Below are 16,279 nucleotides of genomic sequence, written 5' to 3'. Positions count from 1 at the left end.
AGTGAAATTCCATTTAAAATAACTTCAGATAGTAAAAAATATTTGGGAGTTTACCTGCTAAGACACAGTAGATACATAAGCCACATAAAACTATATGAACACAATTACAAAACACTTTTTACTTAAATAAAATAGATGTAAATAATTTTAGAAATATTAAAAGCTCATGGGTAGATTGAAACAATCAGTATAATAAAAATGATAAAATCACCTAAACTAATGTATCTATTCAATGCCAAACCAATCAAACTACCAAAGAATTACTTTAAAAAGCTAGAAAAAATTTCATCTTTTCATTTTGAAAGAGAATCAATGGGGAAAAAAAGTGATGAAGGAAGGAGGCCTGCCAATACTAAATCTCAAACTATATTACAATGTGGTAATCATCACATCCATTTGTATAGGATAAGAAATACAGTGATTGATCAATGGAATAGATTAGGTATAATTATATAGAAAGAAATTAGCACAGTAATTTACAACAGTGTACGACAAACACAAAAATTCCAGCTACTGTGGCAAAAATTAACTATTTAACAAAAACTCCTGAGAACACTGGAAGGTAGTCTGGCAGAAAATAGGCATGGACCATCACCTAATACTGTTTAGCAAGATAAGGTCAAATTGACTATATCACCATCTCACACCTATCAGATTGATGCAAAAGGAGTCAGTGAGAAGTGAAAAATGAGAAAATGGGAACACCATTGTGGGCGGAATTGTGAACTGATCCAACCTTTCTGGAGAGCAATTTAAATATTCTAAAAGAGCCATAAAACCGTGCATACCCATTGATCCAGCAATACCACTATTGGATCTATATCCCAAAGGGATTAAAAAAAAAAAAGATTGGAGGAGGGGGCATATTTAATTGTACCAAAATATTTACAAGCAGCTTTTTTTAGGAAGGCAAAGAATTGGAAATTAAGTGGCTGTGTATCAACCAGGGAATGGCTGTGTTAAATGACTGTAATGGAATACTATTGTGTTACAACAAATGATAAATAGAATGATTTCAGAAAAACCTAGAAAGACTCACAAAAACTGTGAAGTGAAGTGAAACAAATCAAAAGAACAGAATACATTGTAACAGCCAAATTGGACAATGATGAACCATGAATGGCTTAGCTATTCTCAGCAATAAAATGATCCAAGACAATTCCAAAGGACTCATGTGAAAAATGTTACCCATAGCCACAGAAAGAATTGATGGAGATTGAATACAGATCAAAACATACTACTTTTCACTTTATTTTTTTCATAGTTTTTTTTGGAGGGGGAGGGAGAGGAGAAGGATGTCTATGTCTTCTTTCACGACATGACTAATATCAAAATACGTTTTGCTTGGATCCATATGTATAACCTATATCAAATTGGTTACTGACTTAGGGAGAAGTGAAAAGAGGCAGAGAATTTGGAATTCAAAAATTTAAAAAGCAAACACTAAAATTTGTCTTTACATATAACTGGGGAAAATAAAATATTTTAAAATGGGTATATAATTTAGACATAAAAAGTGAGATCATAAGCAAATTATGAAAATATGCTAAAAATCACTTGTCATAACTATGGACAGATAAAGAGTTCATAAGTAAGCAAGTGAGAGAAGATATATAAGAAGTAAAATGAATAATTTTGACTACACAAAATTTAAAAAGTTTTCACATAAACAAAACCAGTATAATCAACATTAGAAGACAAGTAGGAAAGTGAAAGGGAAGAGTGAACTTATAAATGGTTTCTCTGATAAAGGTCTTATCTTTCAAATATATAAAGAATTGAGCCAAATTTATAAAAATAAAATCATTCCCCAATTGATAAATGGTCAAAGGATGTGAACAGGCAATTTTCAGAGGAAGAAATTAAGGCTGAAAGAAATGATTATTTCTGTCTCGTATCAATAGTCAATTATTACAATTAGGGAACCTTTTTTTCTCTGTCCTATTTCATGGTTCAATCTGTCAAGGAAGGAGCTGATGGAAGAAAGATTAACATTCTCTTCATTTTGATGATTGCTACTTTATAGCTCTTCTGGGGAGGGGAGGAGAGATTATTATTTTTATATTTAATCTTCTTTCTAAATTATCTTAGTAAATATTTGTAGTCAGAAGATAATTAAATTTAACGGATTATTAAAGCAGTAGGGGATTAACGTAGTAGGGGATAATGAATGAGTAGTGGAAGCCTAGTCCTTCAGGTTTATTCCTAGAATACTGAGAATAGTAATAGTAGTTGTAGTCCCCCTTAGGGAATCTCTCCTTTGAGTGAGTATACAGGTTGGAAGAAATAAGGTATGCTGGTAAATATTTAACAACCGCATCGCTGAAAAAAAATGTAACACTTTTAAATTTAGTCGGCAGTTTTTTCATTTTCTCTATCACTTTTTAAAGCCTAGACAATCAACAAAACAATGCACGAACCCCTGACTTATAACTGTTTGCTAACAATTGACTCATAGGTCAATTAAATACAAACTGTCTCCTGCATATTCTCTGTGTATATGTGTGTGACAAAACAAATAAAATTAATTCAGAGAAGGAAGCAAAGGAGGCATTAGCATTAGAGGATAAGGAAAGACTGCTTGCCTATTGGAGATAATGTTTGAGCCGAGTTTTGAAGAAAGCTATAAGTTCTAAGAGAAGAGAATTCATACCATAAAAATTTTGAGGGTAGGTAAGGGATGGAATTTGTGGAAATGAACAAAGATGAGAAGTGTGACATTGTGTAAAATAGACAATTTTAAAAACTCATTTGGTTGGAATGCATAGTATACAAAAGGAAGTGATATGTATGTAATACATCTGGGAAAGTAGTAAGGATACTAAGAGCAATAGAGACCCATTGGAACTTTTAAAATGGGATAGTGACATGATCAAACCTGTATCTTAGGAAAATTAATTTGCTAGCTCTGTGGAAGATAGATTGGAGCTGGGGTGCTAGGAAGCCAGACTACAAGAGGTGATGGATGATGAAGGCCTGAACTAAAGTTGGTTTCCATGAAAATGGAGAGAAAGGGACAAATTTGGGAAATATTGCAGAGATAGAACCCAGAAGATGTGATGATTGATTGAATGGAGGGTAATTGAGAATTTAGAATGAAAATGTCCCGGAGGTGACTAAGAAAGGTCAGAAAAGGGATGGGTATAGAGGGAAGTATCTGTTTGGGACTTCTGATTTTGAGATGTTTATGGGATATTCAACTGAAAACGTCCAGTAGCTAGTTGGCTGTATGGGAATGGAGCTCCAGTCAGACATGACATAATAATAATTAGTAAAGAGTTAATAAGATTTACACAGTTCCTCAAAGTTAGTAAAACACTTTACAAATGTTATCTTATTTTATCTTCACAACAACCTTGGGAGAAAAGTGAAACTGTGGCTGAAAAAAGGTTAAACTTGCTTAGGATTTCTAAGGCTAGATTTGAATTCAGGTCTTCCTAGCTCAAGATCCAGTGTGCTTTATTCTCTCTATAATCTAGCTGCCTCCATATGTAAATATGTTCATGTACAATATATAAATCTGAGTTATTTTCATAAAGATTTTAACTTAACCAATAGGATCACCATATGTAGAGAAGAAAAGAGGGTCTATCTAAGAGAGCTTTGAGGACATCCATACTTACGAAGGAGTCATGTATAGTGATTCAGCAAAATAGTCTGAGAAGGAATAGCAGACAAGTAGCAGAAAAGTCAAGAGAGAACAGTGAGAGTTCAGAGAAGAGAAAATATTTAGGAAGAAAGAGAGGTCAACAAGGGTGAGAACTGAGAAAAAGGCTTTAGGATTCTGTAATAAAGAGGTCTCTGGTGACCTGAAAGAGAACAATTGCAGTTGAGTAATGAAGTCAAAAGTCAGATTGCATGGGATTGAGAAATGAGTGAAAAGGCAATGGAGATGATGGATACAATTTATTTCTAGAATTATGACTGTTAAATAGAAGAGAGATGTAATATGCTAGCTTGAGAGGGTGATAAGTTCAGATTCAGATTTTGTTTTTTTGGTTTTGTTTTTAAGAATGTGAAATATTTGGTAGTATTTGTTGGCAATAAAGTAAGAGGCCAGTAGATATAGAGAGACTTATGACTAAAAAGAGAAATGGGATTATTTGAGGGGTGAAGGCATTGCTGAAAGAGACATTGCTGATTCTGACTCTGGTAAACAGGAAGATCATCTTTTTATCAGGAACTAGAGAAAAGAAGACAACCTGTCAAATATTTGATATAGCCTACTTTCCTAATCAATCAAGAATATGATTTTCTTTAAAAAAAAAAAAAAAAAAAGAAAAGAAAAAGAACAAAAAAGAACAAAATTCTCACATTATGAAGATAGTGTAAAGATGACAGTAATGTAATCTGGCATTAAGAAAAAACATTTACCTCCTTCTCTCTGAACAATGTGATAGAGATGGACATTTTGGAGAATGCATTCCAGGTCTTGGTCATTATATCCTTTCTCATGCATATCATCTACCGAGTCAGGGTAAATAACTTGATCCCGAAGAGTTCCAAGAGACATGTAAGGCCTGTAAAAAACCCCAACAAGTTGGCACTGTAAGTTTCAAATCAAATAAACAGTTCAATCAGCGTATTAACTTAGTTGGACTATAAATTTCATGACATTTTAAATACTGTGTTTCTAGAATAATAATATGAGGATAATTTTTTTAAATCAAAGGTAACTACAGGATAATATATTTACATAAGAAATACTTAGGATATAGTCCAAGTAAAAGAATATTGTACTGTGATACTTCTAGTGTAAAAACACATTTTACTGGTCCTTGTTTCATTTTACTTGACAACATAGCTTCTCAAATTTACCTAAAAACTGAATTTCTTTGTTATAACAATTCTCAGTTTTGTGATTCAACACAAAGGAAAATAAAATAATTTACTAAAACCCTAAATCAACATTGTGGGAAATTTACTTATCTACCAATAGCCAGCTAGAAAGGTCTACAAGATTTACAGAACAAAAGATTTTGCTTTGGTCTGAAATTCCTTCTCTATTTACTATTCTACAGGCTTCAAACTATGGTAGAAGTAGGAATTGAGACCACTGCTGTTGCTGTTTAGTTCTAAACTTGCTCCTTATTTAGGTATATGGCCTAGATAGGGTTCCTGATCACTTCTCAGCTACCTCTGAGCACAGATCTCCTCAGCCTGTCCTGGGCCTATGACAGAGAACTGGATGGTGACATCCATTCCTGTATCAGGGACAAGATAGGAGTGAGCTAAATCTTGCAGCAGCAGGAATAACAAAAATGGAAGAAAATCGGAACATCTAGGGATTTCTGGGTACTCCAGTTGTGGCTCAGAGAGGAGTACCTGAGGTCAGGGCCCTGGATAGAGTTCAGAAAAGAATAGTATATAGAAAAACCTAAAGCCTAAGGTATTATCCATTATACCTTGGAGGACTAGAGCCAGTCCTCTAAAACCAAGTTAATTAATGAGAAGTAAGCACTTAAAATTGAGTTAACGAGAGAGAGAAGAGAGAGAGAGAGAGAGAGAGAGAGAGAGAGAGAGAGAGAGAGAGAGAGAGAGAGAGAAAGAGAGAGGAGAAAGAGAGAATTCAACCATAGAGAGCTATTGTTGGTGATAAGAAAGATCTGGGTTCAAACTAAAAAGATAGTGAAGTTATGATAACTTCTTCTTTAAAAAAAAAAAAAAGTATTTCTTTAAAACAGCTAAATTGAAAAAGAAAAAAAAAATCATTGCCATGTCCACAGAGAATTCAAAATGTAAAGCAATAAATTTCCATTTCAAGAAAGCCTATATAATAAATACTATACATTGTGTTAACTGTGCATCTTTTCTTTACTTCGTTGTAGCATTTTGTTCTCTGCTGTACACTTTTTACTTTATTCTTTTTTCCCCCCTTTCTCTACCCCCCACTCCCAATCCTTATCAAAAAGGCTACAATTAAGCATGGATACATTTAAATACACACACACACACACACACACACACACACACACACACACACACACACACACAAGACTGTCCCCTTGTTTGTCCTGTTTTTTCCTGATGGTGGATTAACATTTTCCTTCATAAGTCCCAGTCTTCCCATACTTTTCTAAATAAGCTAACTCATCATTTCTTACACCACAGCAACATTCCAATCTTATACTGTCTATTTACTTTAGTCTAAAACAATATTGATTACTGAGGTTGGCTTATAGCAGTGGTCCTCAAACTTTTTAAACAGGGGGCCAGTTCACTGTCCCTCAGACTGTGGGAGGGCCGTACTATAGTAAAAACAAAAGCTCACACTCTGTCTCCGCCCCTCAGCAACACCGGCGGGGCAGCATAAATATCCTCAGTGGCCACATCTGTCACGTGGCCGTAGTTTGAGAACCCCTAGCTTATAGCATAGTTTCCCTATTTTTTTCTCTTTTGATTAAATCTATTTTAGCTTTAATTTTATCTGAGATCATGACTACTATCCCTGCTTTTTCTTACCTAATAAATTCTGCTCTGGATCTTTATTATTTTGTTTGTGTGTATCTCTTATTCTTATCCCTACTAACTCTTCTGCTTTACTTCTACTCACTACTTTACCCTTTCATTATTACATCACCCTTCCATCCCCAGGATCCCTTCCTTATCCTCTCCTCTCATACTTTTCCCTTGCCCTCTTGTCTGTGTATGTGTGTGTGTGTGTTGTTCCCTCTGTATTCCATTTTCCTTAATTTATAGCCCCTCAGTTCCTCATCCTTTTATTTCTTCATAAATTTAGAAGACTTTTATTTCCTTCTAAAAGTATATGTTACTCTCTCTTTAATTAAGATCTAAGGTGATTTCCCTCTAAAATTCCTTCCTTATCCTCTCCTTCCTTTCAACCTTTTTGCCTCTTATTTCTTTCTGGATTCAGAAAACTTTTATGTCCTGAGTATTTGTATATTGTTCTCTCTTTAACTCATTCCTGATCAGAGGAGGGTTTTCCAGATTAGCATCTTTTCACCCCCTTCTAATTCCTCTGTCAATTTTTCCTCTTATGCCTTGTTATATAAAATAATTACTCTTTTTACTTTTTCCTACACAATTTGCTTTTTGGAATCCATACTCATTCTTTCTTATCTTTCTTTTGAACTACCCATTTACTAGTGACATCTTAGAATACAGTTTATATTTCCATATTTGAAAAGTAACAGTTTATCCTTATTGAGTCCCTTTTAATTATTCTTGGATCTCATATGCCAAATTTTCTATTGAGTTCAGGTCTTTTTTGTAACAAAGGATAATAGAAGAGAAAAAAGGAGGAAGGGAAATAGAAAATTAGTAATTGCAACTGAATGTGAATGGGATGAATTCACCCTCAAAAGGGAAATTGATAGTAGAATGGATTAAAAATCAGAATCTAATAATATGGTGCTAACAAGAAGCATGTTTGAAAGTGAGATTAACACAGAGTTAAAATAAAGGAGTAGAGTAAAATTTTTCTTTAGGGCACACAAAAAGGTATCAATCATGATCTCAAAGTTAAAGTTCAATAGATTTATCTAAAAGAGATAAACAGATAAACTACATTATTATAAAAGGGCCCTTGGGTAATAGAGTAATATCAATATTAAATTTGTAAGCATTTATAATATCCAAATTTTTAAAGGAAAAGCAAATAAATGAAAATAGATAATGAAACTATAATAGTGGAAACTTCTACCTTTCCCTCTCAAAACTAGGTAAATTTAACCAAAAAATAAACAAGGAAGTCGAGGAAATGAACAAAATCTTAGAGAAGCAATATATGATAGCTATCTGGAAAGAACTGAAAGGAATATAGCTTTTAGTGAATAATACATAGTACTTTACAAAAATTGACCATATGTTAGAGCATAAAATTTTCTAGTTAAATACAGAAAAGGAAAAATACAAAATGTATTCTTTTCAGATCATGATGAAATAAAAATCATATTTAGTAATGGACTGTGAAAACAAAGATTAACAATCAATTAAAGATTAAATAGTCTAATCTTTAAGAATGAGTGGATTCAACTACTATGAAGAATTCATACTGAAAAATTTTATCCATACCCAGAGAAGAAACTGATTGTGTCTGAATACAAATTGAATCACACTCTCTCTGTCTCTCTTTTAACTTTATTTTTCTTGAGGGTTTTTTTAATTGTGATGGAGTGTTTTCTTTCACATCATGACTTATATGGAAATGTTTTAACATAGCTTCACATGTGGTTTCTGAATGGGGGCTGGGAGTGGGGATAAGGAAAAGAATCTAAAAAAATATAAAAAATGTTTTCAACGTAACTGGGAAAATATTAAATAAAAATAATAAATTAAAAAAGCAAAAAAATGAGAGAATTAAAGAACAATTCATAGAAATAATAAATAATTTTATCAAAGAGAATAACGATACTGAGACAATATATCAAACCTATGGGATGCAGCAAAACTAGTAAGGAGAAGAAAAGCTGTATCTGTATATGCTTATATCAATAAAATAGAGAAAATAAAAAACCAGGCCAATGAATTGGCTATGTAATCAAAAACAAAAGCAAAATTACAAATTACCAATTAAACATCACATTGGAAATATTAAAAATTGAAGATAAGATTAATAAAACTAAATAAAAAGAAAATCATTGAGAGATTATAAATAAATTAGAAGAGTATAGGATAGTTTACCTCTCAGACCTGTGGAAAAGGAAGGAATTTGTGACCAAAGAAGAACTAGAGGTTCTTATTATTGATCACAAAATAGAAACATTTGATTATATCAAATTAAAAAGGTTTTGTACAAATAAAACTAATGCAGACAAGATTAGCATGGAAGTAATAAACTGGGAAAACATTTTTACAGTCAAAGGTTCTGATAAAGGTCTCATTTACAAAATATATAGAGAACTGACTCTATAAGAAATCAAACCATTCTCTAATTGATAAATGGTGAAAGGATATGAACAGACAATTCTCAGAAGAAGAAATTGAAACTATTTCTAGCCATATGAAAAGATGCTCCAAGTCATTATTAATCAGAGAAATGCAAATTAAGACAACTCTGAGATACCACTATTGGTCAGATTGGCTAGAATGACAGGGAAAGATAATGCAGAATGTTGGAGGGGATGTGGGAAAACAGGAACACTGATACATTGTTGGTAGAATTGTGAATGGATCCAGCCATTCTGGAGAGCAATTTGGAACTATGCTCAAAGAGTTATCAAACTGTGCATACCCTTTGATCCAACAGTGCTACTACTGGGTTTATATCCCAAAGAGATCTTAAAGAAGGGAAAGGGACCTGAATGTGCAAGAATGTTTGTGGCAGCCCTCTTTGTAGTGGCCAGAAACTGGAAACTGAGTGGATGTCCATCAATTGGAGAATGGCTGAATAAATTGTGGTATATAAATATTTTGGAATATGATTGTTCTGTAAGAAATGACCAATAGGATGATTTCAGAAAGGCCTGGAGAGACTTACATGAACTGATGCTGAGTGAAATGAGCAGGACCAAGAGATCATCAGTTCTGACGGACTTGGCCCTCTCCAACAATGAGATGAATCAAATTATTACCAATAGAGCAGTAATGAACTGAACCAGCTACACCCAGTGAAAGAATTCTGGGAGATGACTATGAACCAACCACTTCATAGAATTTCCAATCCCTCCATTTTTGTCCGCCTACATTTTTGATTTCCTTCACAGGCTACTTGTACACCGTTTCAAAGTTCGATTCCTTTTGTACAGCAAAATAACATGTTTGGACATGTATTTAACTTATACTTTAACATATGTAACATGTATTGGCCAACCTGCCATCTGGGGGAGGGGGTGTGGGGAAAGAAGGGAAAAGTTGAAACAAAAGGTTTTGCAATTGTCAGTACTGGAAAATTTCCTATGCATAAAATTTTTGTAAAAATTAATTAATTAATTAATTAAAAATCATTGAATTAACAGACAAAGCTAGGAACTGGTTTAATGCAATAAAATGGATAAATCACTGGTTAATATATTTTTTAAAAAGAGAGAGGAAAATCAATTGCTGGTATCAAAAATGAAAAATGAAATCACTACTAATGAAGATAAAAATCAAAGAAATTATTAGAAATAGATTTGCCCAATTATATGCCAATCAATTTAACAATTAAAGTGAAATTGAAAAATACTTACAAACATGCAAACATCTAGATAAAATAGAAGAGGAAATAGAATATCTAAATAAGCTATTTTAGAAAAAAGAAATTAAATAAGCTATAAATGAGCTTCCTAACAAAAGAGCATGAAAACAAGATAGAATTCTATCAAAAACATAAAGATCAACTAATTCCAATATTAAATAAATTATCTGGAATAATTGACAAAAGAGGAGTCACACCAAATTTTTTATGAGCCAAATATGGTGCTCATATCAGAAAGAGTAAAAAGAGAGAAAGAAACAGAGTAAAAGAGTAAAAGACAGAGAAACAGTCTAATGAATATAACAATCATAAATACCAGCCAGGAGATACAATAATGTACCACAAAAATGATACATAGCAACCAAGTGGGATTTATACCAGGAATATATGGATTATTTAACATGAGAAAAACCATTAATATAATTGATTATATCAATAACAAAAGTAACAAAAAAAATCTTATGATTATTTCAGTAGATGCAAAAAAAAGCTTTTTGGAAAAAATATCCTCATTCCTATCAAAAATACTTAGAAGCAGAAAGATGAATTTTTCCCCTTAAAATGTTAAGAAACCATCAGCAAGCATTTTTTTGTAACAAGAATAAGCCAGAAGTCTTCCCAATAAAGTCAGGAGGGAAACAAAATATCTATTATCATCAATACTATTTAATCTCATATAGCAACAAGAAAAGAAAAAATTAGATGAATCAGAATGGGCACTGAAGTAATAAAACTATCTCTTTTTATAGCTGACAAGATAATGTACTTGAAAAATCCTAGAAATTCAACTAAAATTTTAATAAAATCAATATTTTTAGCAAATAAGCAAGATTCGAATTAACTCCCCCCCAAATCAGCATCATTCTATATCAACAGCTAAATTCTGAAAGAAGAGATAGCAAGAGATACTACATTTAAAATAATTGTAGATTATATAAAGTCACTGGGAGCATACCTGTCAAAATAAAGTCAAATTTAAGTAATTGGAGAAATCTTAACTGTTTGTAGGTGGTTGAGCCAATATAATAAAAATAACAATTCTATCTAAACTAATTTGCTAATTCAAAGCTATTCCAATTAAATTACTCCAAAATTATTTTATTGAGTTAGAAAAAGATAATAACAAAATTATTTGGAAGAATAAAAGGTCAGAAATATCAAAGGAATTAATTTTTAAAATGTAAAGGAAAAGGTTTAGCAGTACCAGATTATATGCTACACGGCAGTAATTATCAAAACTACCTGATATTGGTTAAGAAATAGAATACTAACTTTATATTTGACAAAAGAAAAGACTTAAACTTGTGAAATAAGAATTCATTATTCAGTAGGTATTTTTGGAAAAAAAATGGAAAGCAGTCTGGCAAAAATTGGGTGTAGGCCAAAATCTTACCCCATTTACCAAGATTAAGTCAAAACAGATGCATAATCCAAATATAGATAGCATAAGAAAATTAGAAAAATATGGAATACATTACCATGTATTCCATGATAATAGGATGGATAGGAAAAGAATTTATGAATAAAAGAGAACATTATGAGATATAAAATAGACAATTTTGATTATATTAAATTAAAAACGCTTTGTAAAAATAAAATCCATGTAGCCAAGATTAGAAGGAAAGTAGAACCGAGGAGGGAGGGAGAGATTTTATAGACAGTTTCTCAGATAAAGGTCTCACATCTCAAATAAAGACCTTTGTTAAGTGTTTAAGAATATGAGTAATTTTCATCATTGATAAATGGTCAAAGGATATGAACAGGATTTTTTTAATAAAGAAATAAAAGCTATTTATAGTTATGTGGAAAATGCACTAAATCATTATTGATTAGAGAAATGCAAGTTAAAACAACTCTGAGATATTATCTGACATTTAGCAGATTGACTAAAATGATAGAAAGAGAAAGTGACAAATGTCGGAGAGCATATGGAGGAAAAATGGGACAATATACTCCTGGTGGAACTGAGAACTGATCTAATTATTTTAGAGAGCAGTCTGGAACTTTATGCCTACAGAGCTATAAAACTGTGGATACCCATTGATCCGCAATACTACTATTAAGTCTGTTTCCCAAAGTAATTTCCAAAATAGTTACAGTAGCTCTTTTTTTGATGGTGGCAAAGAACTTGAAATTCAGGAGATACCTGTCAACTGGGGAATGGCTGAAAAAGTTATACTATGTGATTGTGATGGAATAGCATTCTGCTATAAGAAATGATGAGCTACTGAGATATCACTTCACATCTTTCAGATTGGCTAAAATGGCAGGAAGAGATAATGGTAAATATTGGAAGGGTAGGAAAACCTGGACACTGATGCATTATTGGTCAAGTGATAAAATGATGCAACCATTCTGGGGAGCAATTTGTAACTATGTCCAAAGGATCATAAAACTGTGCATACCCTTTGATCCAGCAGGAAAAGGACCCACATTTGCAAAAATGTTTGTAGCAGCCCTTTTTATAGTGACAACAAATTGGAAATTGAATGATATTCATCAACTGGGAAATGGCTGAATAAATTATAGTATGTGAATGCAATAGAATATTATTTTTTATAAGAAATGATAAGCAAGCTGATTTCAGAAAAGCCTAGGAAGACTTACATGGAATTATGCTGAGTAAAGCAAGTAGAAACGAGGACATTATACACAGCAACAACAAAATTATGTCATGATCAACTGTGATGGACTTGACTTTTCTCAACAATATGGTGATTCAAGGCAATTCTAATAGATTTGTGATGGAGAGAGCCATCTTCATTCAGAGAGAGAACTATGGAGACTGAATGTGAATCAAAACACACTATTTTCATCTTTTAATAAACAAAAACAATAGTAAGCCTTATTTTTTCCTTTTTTAGGCTATTAAAATTGTTGAGTCAGCAAAAAATTAGTTTGAAGTCATAAAATTTTATATACTCTTTGTCTGTGATTTTGCTTTCCTTTGTGTCATAGAAATATGAAATTCTTATCTTATAGGTAGAATGAGTTCACAAATGCAAGGAAAACATGTTTGAAGTTGTGGTCTTTTGATTGTTTAAGTTCTTATAGAGTCCTTGGAAAATGTAAATGTTTAGAAGGTAAACTTTTAAAAGCAAACACTAATTTTAGTGAGATTTTTTTCATTTGAACCAAATTTCCCTCGGAAATTATTTTGTCTTTTTAGCATATATATACATATATGTGTGTATATATATATATATATATATATATATATATATATATATATATATATATATATATATATATATACACATATATATTGTTTATTTTATATTACTTACTCACCTCCAGAATTGTTATCTAAAATTCTATCATGTAATAAGTATAATAAATGAGAATTCTTAAAATGTTCACTGTGAAAAACTTGCTGATTAGAAATCTTCTTGGGTAAATATAAAGAATATGTAATAAAATGTTTATTATAGGTTTATTAAAATATCTATTATATACATTAAATATATGAAATTTTATCTTGTTTCATTATAATTGTACCTTCTTGGAAGCTAAAAGTTAAATTAATGCCATTCAACAAATGTTAGTTAAACTTCTACTTGTAGATATTACACAAAGCTAGATCACAAAACAATGTAACCTAGATTTCTAACCAAGTCTGAACTATTTTTTGCATTATGCTATGCTAATTGGTGGTGAGAGTGCTAATGAAACACTGCATGATTTTTATGAGGGATGGAGCTGGCACAAAAGCTTTGGAGGAGAGTCTTCATTCTTTCTTTTTGAGAGTAGACATATGGTTCCATATTCTTTTTCTGACTTCCAAGGAGGAAAAAGAGAAAAAGACTCTCTTGCAGATATATTCGGTAAGTTACCTTCTCAATATATCTCTGATTACCTGCTTGTCTCGCTAGAAACTTCAGGTTAATTTCTCCTTGGTGAGATAACAGCATCTTTCTTGGGAAAGCTGAGATTTCTTCAATCCAGAAAAATCTTATTCATGCTGAGTATTTTCTGATATATTCTAACTCACAGAATTTCTCTGATTTCTGCTTTATATTTTATTTGCTACTTGTTTGTATCTCTATTCACTATATTCTTATGTATAACTTGTACTTGATGGGAAGGGGCTATGTCTATGAATATATGTTATAAACTACCCTTTAAGGCATAGAGATCTGTGAAACTTGTGACTTTTTGATTCTATACTAATCATCTCCTTAGCCCCTAGCAATATTTAGAAGTTAAATAGAAATAATTCCCTCTCAGAGAAGAGAGTAGTAGCCTTATGAACTATTCTCCAGTTTCCCTCAAAGCAGAAATCAGTCTCTTAAAGAAGGATGGATAACATTCCAGAGGCTCCATCAATATCTCCCTCATTGGGTCATCTGTCTAGATAGTTAAACATCCCATGTGGAGATACACATTTTATCTGGGTAGCACACATTTTATAACTTCAATATAAGCATATATAAGAAGAAAAGCCCCATCTTTATCATCATCCTCATACCCTTTGGGAAATATTTATTGAGAGCACAAGGAGACTCAGTTTGGACATTTCTCTCAACCAGATCAATTCTTAAATTTGATATAATAATAAATTCATTTTTAAAAATTTCCAGCAGATTTATATCTATAATGCAGCCTACTATAATGACAGGTTTTTTTTTCCTCTAATAGTTAAATGACACCTTTGGATTCAAATTGCAATGCCTAATAGAAGCCACTATGGGCTAAGACAATTCCTATTAGAAAAAAATCTGAAGACCAAATAAATAAAGGTAAGGGACCTTCAAAATGATTATAGGCAGATTTTGTTTATTTGCTTTTTGATCAACACTTCCCAGGCTTACTGACTCATTTAGGCTCATGTAATCTGATTATTTAAGAGGACTGCCAAGTCTCTCCAAACAAATTAAGAGTTATTTGTACATGCTTCTGTTCATGTCTGGATTTGCACTGCTTTGTATGTTGTATATGAGCCATGACAACATAGATTCTTCATTTAACAGCTATTTTTCACTTACCTAGTAAGGGAATAAATCAATTCTACCCACACAAATTACTTGTGATTCTGAAAGTGATTGAGAGTGCTCTAAAATCAAGGGAGATTCAGCCAATTCTGTGAAAAACTTACAGGGACATTCATTTTTTGGCAAGGCAGTTGGGATTATGTGACTAACCCAGGGTTTCACAGCTAGTAAGTATTAAGTATCTGAAACCAGATTTGAACTCAGGTCATTCTGACCCTAGGGTCAGTGCTCTATCCACCATGCCACCTAGTTGCCCAAGGACACTTTATATATGCCCTTAACCTTGGGTAACAAACGCATTAAGTCTAAGACCAGTTGTTGGCCTTCATTCTCCAAGAGAACCAAAATCACTATAATAGAGTCAAGGTATTAAAGCTGATTATACACAGATCAGGCACAAATAATTTATGGTTTGATAACTGACCAGGAGCTTAATTGCTCTCAGATCCTTTAGGAATTCCAGGAAACTGTGGCTTTCTCTGCAGGAATACCCAATTGACATAAAGTGTTTAAATAGGCTTTTTTTTTTTCTCGTTTGATGTTGACTTGTTTAACGTATATGAATTTGTTCTGTATTTATAATTTATAAACTGTATATAGATGGGATATGCCAGAGCAGAGAATGGCTTCAGGTCCTAAGTTACATACCTGAGCAAGAATCAAGTTCAGAAACAAACTGAAGTCCATCGAAGTCATAGTTCCTACTTCTACCTTGGTTTGAAACTTGCAGAAGAATAACTAGGATAGACATTCCAGATTAATAGAACATAAAGTCCTAATCAGTATTTCCAGGTGTCTGACAGGGGCTAAATTCAGGGTGATAGAATAAAAGGCTCAAACTAAAATCCAGATTAGGAACTTGTAGAGGCCAGACAAGGGGAGTGGAGCAGACTTTGCTCTTTCAGAGCACTAAATGGAGGCCTCAGTCTGAGCTGTCACTGATATCCTAGAATAATGTAATACTCAATACTCAGGGAAAGTAGCAAAAATAGTAATCTAGACTTTCTCTCCAGAAGTGGTCAGAGCCCAGCTATAACATCAAGTGTAAAGTGAGGAAGCAGACTAAGCAAACAGAATAAATAAAACAAGAGAAGAATCTCAAGCAAAGTCTCAAAGGAAAACATACCTTGTTCATAAGTCTTATTAACTT

At 32.5% G+C, this 16,279-nt stretch overlaps 1 protein-coding gene across 2 annotated transcripts in view; it reads right to left on the bottom strand.

The window, feature by feature from the left end:
* The window catches only part of ABCD2 (ATP binding cassette subfamily D member 2), a 108,739-nt gene that overhangs the window by 49,088 nt on the left and 43,372 nt on the right, over nt 1–16,279 (bottom strand). For both annotated transcript variants that reach the window (XM_074269470.1, XM_074269471.1), the window contains exon 7: nt 4,375–4,520. In XM_074269470.1, coding sequence (XP_074125571.1) covers nt 4,375–4,520 — 146 coding nt within the window. The remainder of the gene's footprint in view (nt 1–4,374; nt 4,521–16,279) is intronic.

This window comes from Sminthopsis crassicaudata, chromosome 5 (genome assembly GCF_048593235.1).
Source record: "Sminthopsis crassicaudata isolate SCR6 chromosome 5, ASM4859323v1, whole genome shotgun sequence".
NCBI lineage: Eukaryota > Metazoa > Chordata > Mammalia > Dasyuromorphia > Dasyuridae > Sminthopsis > Sminthopsis crassicaudata.
Note: the sequence above shows the minus strand (reverse complement) of the source record. Positions and strands in the feature narration are given on the sequence as shown.